Source organism: Cataglyphis hispanica, chromosome 11, assembly GCF_021464435.1.
Source record: "Cataglyphis hispanica isolate Lineage 1 chromosome 11, ULB_Chis1_1.0, whole genome shotgun sequence".
NCBI lineage: Eukaryota > Metazoa > Arthropoda > Insecta > Hymenoptera > Formicidae > Cataglyphis > Cataglyphis hispanica.
Genome location: NC_065964.1, coordinates 4,253,337 through 4,261,662, shown reverse-complemented (window position 1 = coordinate 4,261,662; position 8,326 = coordinate 4,253,337). Strand labels below are relative to the sequence as shown.

Below are 8,326 nucleotides of genomic sequence, written 5' to 3'. Positions count from 1 at the left end.
TGAACGTAAAAAAGCAAAGATATACCAAATTGATGAGCCAACAGCCATGAATATCATTTATTGGTAACAATAATACAATAAAAAATGTTGAATCCGGGAAGAAATAATATTATTGTGAACATAATTACTTATAAATTTATATTAGCGTAATCGAGAAATCGTAATACATGGCATAGTATAGCGTGTAACGTTTCATCGCGATCGCGCTTTTTTATTCGAACGTTTCATTAGGGTGCGTTCAAAAATCCAGATAAGAGAAGCAAAGATTTCTTTGTCTTGATTGGTCAATTCAATGCTACTCTACCCCACGAGTAGGATTTTAAACGCACCTTCGCTGATTTACAATTATCTCGAGAGATGACACCACATTCGAACGAGTCGCCGCCCGAAGAGAGGTTCATCGGTCACGACGAGAAAAAAAAAAAGAAAAAAAAGGAGGAGGTCAAAAGAGTATATGCGAATAACAATACACTCTATTGGAGAAATAAATTCGCGCGCGTGGAGGTCGACTCGGCGATTCGGAGAGACGGGAGTAACATGCCAGTGAAGTGCGTTGTCAATCGGGAGAATTGTCACGAGACACCGCTATCGCTATCGATATCCGCGCAGGCAATCACATCGATACCCACGCTTACCGCCGTGTCGCACCGTTGCTCCTGAGGTAGGAGAAGAAATAGCAGTCGATGACGCCGATGACGCTTATGCGCCGCCGATCGTGCGAACGCAAAATATAACCTCGTCCTCACATTACGTGCGTAAGATGCTTCAACTTTTATCGGTTCAACCGAAGGCACCGCTGTTTCGAGAAAGCTGATCGACGCACGCTCGTGTTCCTGTGTGTGTGTACGCTCGCGTGTTTCGCACCGTTCACCGTTGTTTTCGCAATATCGGAACCGTTCATCATGAAAGTGATCGTGAAGAAATTACAGGGAAAAGAATGCGTCGTTGATGTAAGTATAGAATTGCCGTCGTTGCTTTTTTTGTTTGTAACCTCGTTAACCTCGCGTATTGATAATTTTGTTTTGCAATTTGAATTTTACTTTGGATTAATATTTATAATCGTAAAGTTAAATTGGCCATTATCTTGAACGAATTGGCGAGAGTACTTAAACGTTTGATAAATAGGAGGTTAGGTTACATAGCTCATTATTTGTACGATCGCCTTTTTAGTTTTGACAGTCTTATTTTTCGATATTCAATCAAACGATCGATTTCAAGAGTCTTCAAGAATCGTAACAACTAGTCTTTATATTAACAAAGCATTTTTTTCTATACATACTTATTTACATTATATTATTTTTAGATATTGCCATCGGAGACAGTGTTGGAATTGAAACACAAAGTGAGTGATCTCTTAGGCATTGATGTACCGCAACAAAGATTATTACTCACTGGCAAAACTTTAGCGGGTAAATATACTCAGTTATCTGTGTCATGTGTCATTGTAATTTTTATTACAAATTATTTATTTGATATATCTTAGACGAGAATCCACTAAGTTTCTATCCGATCAAAGATGGCAGTAAATTAAATCTCTTGGTACTTAAGAAAGCAGAGGAGGGTTCCAGCGAGGCAAAATCTTCGCCGCAACAAAAGTCGGGCATTCATTTGTTGAGAGATGAAGTTTCCCGAGTACTCAGGCATTACTACACGGTATCTGAGACAGAGTCCATAGTCAATGAGCTGATAAAGGACTTGAAAAATAAAGTGAATAGCCTTAGTTACGATGATCTAGAGAGACTAGCCATTGCATTACTCCAGGACCAAGAGAACATAGCTTAAGAGTAACTCAAGATTTTTTAATTCTGCTTACCGATTGATTATTGTAATATGAGTTTATTTAATTGAAGCATTGTCTTATATATAATGCGCCTCCCAATAATTGATATTTTGTAATTAAATGTATTTAAATCATGCGCGATTTAAAAACATACCACTTTACGTTTGAAATTAAAATTTAAACGTACTGTCACTTTATTAAAATTGCTGTATGTATACATGAATCACATTGCGTCATAAATAATTAGATTAATTGTGTATTGGGAAATTCTGAAGGATCTGCCAGGTCTAATTGACGGAAGTATCTTGCTACCAAACAGATGAATAAATTCAGCGCCCCCAGCTCTTGCGTGTCCAATTCTCTCTGAAAAAAGAGGACAAGGATGTCGTTAGTAAATTCTAATATAAACTTTTATAGATACAGAAGAAAAGTTCAGTCTCTTATTTTCTCAACCTTTTGTAATCTGATGAATACATGTTTTTATTATCGCCTGCATCTTTTTCTAACACTGGAAACAACATTGCAACAACATAAATAGAGTAAACAGGAAGTTATACAATAAAAATGTTTTGTTAATAGAAATTAAGCATTTTCTATTCTTCTTTTCCCTATTTTAATTTATATTAGCAAAACAGTTACAAATCAGCGACTAAAGAAACAAAATATATTAAACATCTAACTGAACTTTTCTTTGCGTTAAATTGATGGAATTATACAATAGAACCAATGTTATTCTATAATTTAAGAACAATATATAAAATTCAACTTTTATAGATATGTGTGTGGAAAAGAGAGAATAATATTAAATCCTACTTTTTCACTATACATTTATTAATGTGGCTGCCTGAAATTTATTTTATTCTTCCCTTGGATGTGTTCTTTATTATATCAAACAAATCAAATAGCAACTAGATAACAAAACATTAATGGAAGAGATCAATATTTTCACTTGCTCAAAGTAAAAAATAAAGCTATTTTTATTTTTATGATCAATTATATTTGATTGAGAAAATATATTTTCTTTTTTCTTTATGTTACCTCCTATATTATTAAAGTTTGAAATTTTTATAGAATATACTTCACAAATGTTAAACTTGTCGATATAAAGACTAAACAAACATTTGTGAACATTTTCTTTTCTCTCTTTTCAAACCACAGAATGACATTGGTTAATTTACATCCAATATTGATTTACTTTAATGATTTAATTTGATAATATAAGATTAATAAGTTTTACAGAATCTGCACGGATGACTGAACACGCTCGTGCCAATGAACGCAGACAGGAACAGGTATCAGGCTGTAATGGTTGCTCCAAGATCGCGAGTAATGTGTAGATCCACTGGCCTATTTTGTATTCGATTCTCCTTTCAGTTTCTACAAAGTGCACCAAATATTCAAGTAGCTGCTCCACAGTTGACTGATTGAAGCAAAACAGAATACTCAATGTGGGTTCAATTTTCTCTTTGCTACCCAAACAGAAACTGATCCAAGCATTTTGATCATTTTTTTCCGGCTGTAATATTAAAGAAAAAAAAAATAAAGTTTAAACCAGAAAGTAATTCAAGATTTTTTTCAGATTTCAAGCAAGTTTATTAAATAATATAAAAAAAACTTATACCAAATTAATATCAGGTGGTCTCCATTTACGTTTACCCACTTGTATCTCGTCTTTTAATTGACTTACATACAGTCTTATATCAGAAAAGTCAGAGACTTGATACTGTTGCCACTCCAAGGTTGGACTGAGACTCGGCGGTGCTTGGATACATCCTGCTAACTTTTACAGTATATTAGTGTAGAACATTTATTAGATTTGTTGTCAATATGTAATATTACTGAAATCAACTTACAGTTTTAACGGAACCTCTTGAAAGTTTCATACATGATGGATCCATATCAGCCACTACTATGTCTGCACATTGTCGGGCTTCTATTCTGTAAGAATAACAATTTTCTAATTATTGATTTGCTATATACATTTGATTGCAAGAGCTCTCTTATTTATTAACTATATTCTTCTAAACAATTTATATATATTCATACTTTGGCAAGAGAAATCTTTAATAAGATACATTTTTGAAAGAAATCAAATCTATAATACAATTAGATGATCCTTTTCAGTTCACTTTCCTATACACTTTTTTTGTAAAAAAAAAAAGAAAAATATGCATATAATAAAACTTTAGAAAAAGATATAAAAAATGTAACTGAGATAAAAGACTTAATGTAAATTACACCACTCGTTTGATGTAGTCCTCTCCGGAAATTGGTGGTAATGAAAAATTAATATCTTCCTTGTTGATATCTCCTACTTCGAATACCGGCTGTTTCAGATAATCCATCATAATGATTTAAAATTTCACTTTTAAATAAAGAGTTCTGACATTTTGTCGATCAAAAATTTGAATTTAAGGTTAGCTTCGCATTGCTTTCAAGATGTTCGTTACGATGGACAACTGGTGAACAGCTGGATAAAAATGCCTATAAAGCTTGGTCCATTTGAGAGAGTAACTTTGAAAATATCTCTCTTTGTAGAAAATACTCTTCATAATATTTATATCTGTGATTTCTATTTGTCAAAATCGGTATTGATATATTTTTTTAAATCGGTACTATAGCAACAAATAAACATGTTTATAACTTAATAAATAGAGTGTATATGCATTGCACAAAGTTAAATTCATATTATTAAAAAAATACTGACATTATATTATACATTTTAATTATCAATCTTTGTAAAAAAATACAAGAAACTCTGGTGTCATTTAATTTTTACTGCAATCTGCAATGGATGTAATTACAAGAAGAATTCTCAATCCTAGAGTTCATAATTATAATTATTTTCAAAGATATTTTTGATTATATATATTTTATAAAAGTGTAAAAGAAGAATTTTATTTTCGTTCGCAATTTAATTTTATATATTTCTGTAATAAGTATTGTAAAAAAAAGAATTAATAAAAATTAATCTGACATGTGCTATTGTTTTTTCGCTTTTTATAGATATAAATATAAAATATGCCATGAGAACGCAGAATCGAAGCCAATCGAAAATTTTCTTTTCGCAAAATCGATTACTCTGATTGGCTGTGTCCCTGATATAGGTATCTCTTTTTCGCCTGTGAAACTTTCAGATCGATAAAGGTGATTAGAAGAAGAGAGTTGCTGAAATTCGAAGATGAGATAACCATTCAAGAGTGAAAACAAAATAATATATTCACAGAAATTGTATTAAAGCAAGGGGTAAAATAGGCATGAAGGCACAAAGAAAAACATCCGAAAATTGAATACAAAATAACGTTCGTCATTGTTATATGTATAGTCTCGCTGCGCCATTCTGTGGTTTCGAGTTTTGACATGATTCAATGATTTAAACCTTCTTTCACGCAGAGCTGAGATTTCGCTATTTAAAGTTAACCTCAGTTATTTGTGCTCTAATTGTGAGAATTGCATTTGGATTTCTAAGTGAAAGACAGAAGAAAATAATCAGAATGAGCGAGGACGCCGATCGACTGAGTAAATATCTAAAGCATTCGCTGAAAACGGCGCCGAAATCGAATGTAAGAAATATTTACATATTTTGCAACAATATCACTATATTATATTTAATAATTTAGTAAGTGCATTAAATATATTAGCGCCAACAGCACAGTAAAGTAAAATATTTAATTTGATAAAGCTTGTCAAATTGAATATTTAGTTGTTAAGTTAGATACTAAATGTTTTCTTATTTTTCACTTATAAGATGTATCTAAATGCTTATAGGTGTTGGAATGTCGCGTCTGCGAAGAGGTTTTTACTGTGGATGGCGTAAAGGTACCACGTTTGTTGCATTGTGGACACACGGTGTGTCACGCGTGTCTGTTGCGATTGAGAACTTGCATGCAGGATCAGCAGTTTCTGCTATGTCCCTTTGACCGGCAACCAACCGCTGTGCACGAAAACAGCGTCTACAGTCTGAAGAAGAACTTTGCACTCATTGAGCTGCTCGAACGGCTGGAGCAATCCAACAGTGAGAAAACAGTGGTGTTGGAACGCGAGAGGCATCAGTCAAATCAGTCGTGCGACGAAGATGAAGCTCACACTGCTGTTCTCTATTGCACGGTTTGCGCCACGCATCTGTGCGAGACATGCGATACCGCCACGCATTCATCTAAAACATTAGGCAAGCATAGACGGGTGCCACTATCAGAGAAGCCACGTGAAAAGCCTCGCTGTCCAATACATATGGAGCATGTGGCCGAGTTTACATGCACCCAAGAAGGCTGTCACAATTCCTTGATGTGTTATCTGTGTAAAGAATATGGCAAACACAGCACACACAAGGTAACTTTATTTATAGCTCACCCTTGAGTTTATATACATTGGTACAATTTTATCTATTCTTTAAATGATAGCCAGCATTGGTGGAGGAAGAGGCTGAGAATATCAGAAAATCTATTATCGCTGCATTACAAAAGATGACACAGTTTATGGAAAGCATGAGAGACACTGCACACAAAATAGGTATTTTTTTTGCTAATTTTTTTATATAAATAAAAAAACGAGCCTAAATTTTTGCTTTAGTATATATTTAAATCTAAATCTTTATATGCATTTATTTTATATACTTTTATATATTTTCTATCAATTTATATTTCATATTTTTAGAAATAGTAATTGAAGAATTGGAGGGTTGGGCGGTTGAAGATGCGAGACGAAGAGTGCGATATCATTTTGAGGAACTACGCGCTGTTCTGGCCGAACAAGAGAAAACGGCGATGGCGTATATCGAGACGGAAACTCGTGGTAGATTGTGTGCGTTGAGACAGCAACAAAAAGATCTCACGACTACGAGATCACAAGTGGCCGGAGTGTGTATCCAATGCGAGAGCATACTCGATTCCGAAGATTGGAAATTATTGAGTAGCTCAGAAAGAGTCAAGGAGGTTCTAGCGACGTTGGAACAACAGCAACAACATTACGCGCAATTGGGACCAGATTTTCTCAGTCCTGAATCCTCTATACCAATTATATTCAGCAGGGTATGTTTAAGTTTTTCATGATAGATTATGTTTGATGTATATAACTTGTTCTAATTGTTCCACTTATTTCTGGAGTGTTAAGATATAAATTCTTTGATTTCAAATAATAATTCAGAGTGGCTTATAAAACAATTGTAGTAAATTTTTATATATATCGATCTCTTTTTTTCTCAAACTATTTTCAAGTCAATCACTTTTAGTTTTGAAATGGAACTAATTGCGATCAATTATACATTTTGCCTTATCTGTTCTCTTTTTTAATATTTCTTTTACACATATTTTATAGGATAACAGGATACATATTGGAACAAAGATCGATATGCGCGTAGTGATCTTGGGATTGGACGGGGCGGGAAAAACAAGTATTCTATCCGCAATGCGTGGTGTCACGTTGTCGAACCCACCGATTCCCACTATCGGCTTTAATGTCGAGAGTTTAGAGTATATGAATCTCGTGTTTACTCTCTGGGACGTCAGCGGCCATCAGAAATTTAGGCCACTGTGGAAGCATTATTACCATAACACGCAAGCTGTCATTTTTGTAGTTGATGCCAGTGATAGATCTCGTTTTGAAGAAGCACAGAATGAATTATCGAAAATTCTTTATGAACGAGAACTAAAAGATGCTCTACTTTTGATCTACGCTAATAAACAGGTAAATATAACATTCAATCGTTTGTATTATAGATGTACATTTAATTTCGAGATGAAATGTTTTTTCATATCGATATTTGCGATGTTTAGATTATATTAAGTTGGTAACTTGTAAATTTGATTTTAAATATATTTTTGTAATTAATTTAAATTATAATGTAAATTTGAAGTAAATATATATTTTTACAGGATATCGCAGGCTGTGCAAGCGTTGAGGAGCTAGTCGATATATTTGGTTTGCATAAACTTTGTTGTGCAAGAGTATGGCATATTCAGGGCTCATCTTTAGTTACTAATACTAATGGTACCCTGCAGGGTCTTGATTGGCTTTTGACACAATGCGTATAGAGTTCTTTTTTTTTTTTATATAGAACTAGTTATGGATAACAAGTCGAGAAGAGCAAGTTTCACATTTACTAAATGGTTCTACATAAGAACAAGTCTAAGCGGATTGAAAATAGGTAAATAAAAATCAAAGATATTGATAAGCAAGAAAGATATTCGTGTAGTCGATGTAAAAAATGATTAATTTTTTAGGAATTATTTCTTCATAAAATAGATTCTATTGGATATTGTTGATTGGAGAATTGTTATTTTAAGGAGGTGTCTTTCAATCATTTTTTTATGTCGACACTCGATTGTAATTTCATATACGTTATTTTTTTTCTTTTTTTAATTTATTATTAATTAATATTCATATAAAAATTTTTTTTATACACTGTGACCATGGATGACCAATATAAGTTTAACATATTTAATATATTGCTGTAGATCTTTCTACTAACTTGTCAATGCACGAAACAAGTCTATTAAATTTATCTGCATTATATTAAAAAGAAATACTGCTAAAGTTCCAAGATAGTCT

General features: G+C 33.1%; 3 protein-coding genes across 6 annotated transcripts; 2 read left to right on the top strand and 1 right to left on the bottom strand.

Moving 5' to 3' along the window:
* The first annotated feature begins 398 nt into the window (after positions 1 to 398).
* Positions 399 to 2,362, top strand: LOC126853131 (ubiquitin-like protein 4A). 2 transcript variants are annotated; one of them, XM_050598617.1, is made up of 4 exons: positions 399 to 950; positions 1,304 to 1,409; positions 1,484 to 1,784; positions 2,056 to 2,362. In XM_050598617.1, exons 1-3 carry the CDS (start codon positions 903 to 905, stop codon positions 1,780 to 1,782), a joined length of 453 nt encoding a protein of 150 aa, XP_050454574.1. In that variant the 5' UTR covers positions 399 to 902; the 3' UTR covers positions 1,783 to 1,784; positions 2,056 to 2,362. The 2 variants fall into 2 exon arrangements, with proteins under 2 accessions (XP_050454574.1, XP_050454573.1); XM_050598616.1 differs by lacking the exon at positions 2,056 to 2,362 and having other exon boundaries at positions 400 to 950; positions 1,484 to 1,849.
* LOC126853122 (gem-associated protein 2) lies at positions 1,951 to 4,556 on the bottom strand. Its single transcript, XM_050598599.1, has 5 exons — positions 4,019 to 4,556; positions 3,634 to 3,718; positions 3,402 to 3,560; positions 3,018 to 3,296; positions 1,951 to 2,143 (listed from the first exon to the last, which is right to left on the bottom strand). The coding sequence occupies exons 1-5, from the start codon at positions 4,126 to 4,128 to the stop codon at positions 2,024 to 2,026; spliced, it is 753 nt and encodes a 250-aa protein (XP_050454556.1). The 5' UTR covers positions 4,129 to 4,556; the 3' UTR covers positions 1,951 to 2,023.
* A 327-nt stretch (positions 4,557 to 4,883) lies between these two features.
* LOC126853100 (E3 ubiquitin-protein ligase TRIM23-like) lies at positions 4,884 to 8,038 on the top strand. Of its 3 annotated transcripts, none has more exons than XR_007687909.1 (7): positions 4,884 to 5,343; positions 5,549 to 6,109; positions 6,181 to 6,289; positions 6,434 to 6,807; positions 7,094 to 7,462; positions 7,651 to 7,922; positions 7,999 to 8,038. XR_007687909.1 is itself a non-coding variant. In XM_050598552.1 (7 exons), exons 2-7 carry the CDS (start codon positions 5,275 to 5,277, stop codon positions 7,807 to 7,809), a joined length of 1,641 nt encoding a protein of 546 aa, XP_050454509.1. In that variant the 5' UTR covers positions 4,884 to 5,084; positions 5,251 to 5,274; the 3' UTR covers positions 7,810 to 8,038. The 3 variants fall into 3 exon arrangements, 2 of the variants coding, with proteins under 2 accessions (XP_050454509.1, XP_050454508.1); XM_050598552.1 differs by having other exon boundaries at positions 4,884 to 5,084; positions 5,251 to 5,343; positions 7,651 to 8,038; XM_050598551.1 differs by having other exon boundaries at positions 7,651 to 8,038.
* The last annotated feature ends 288 nt before the right edge of the window (positions 8,039 to 8,326 follow it).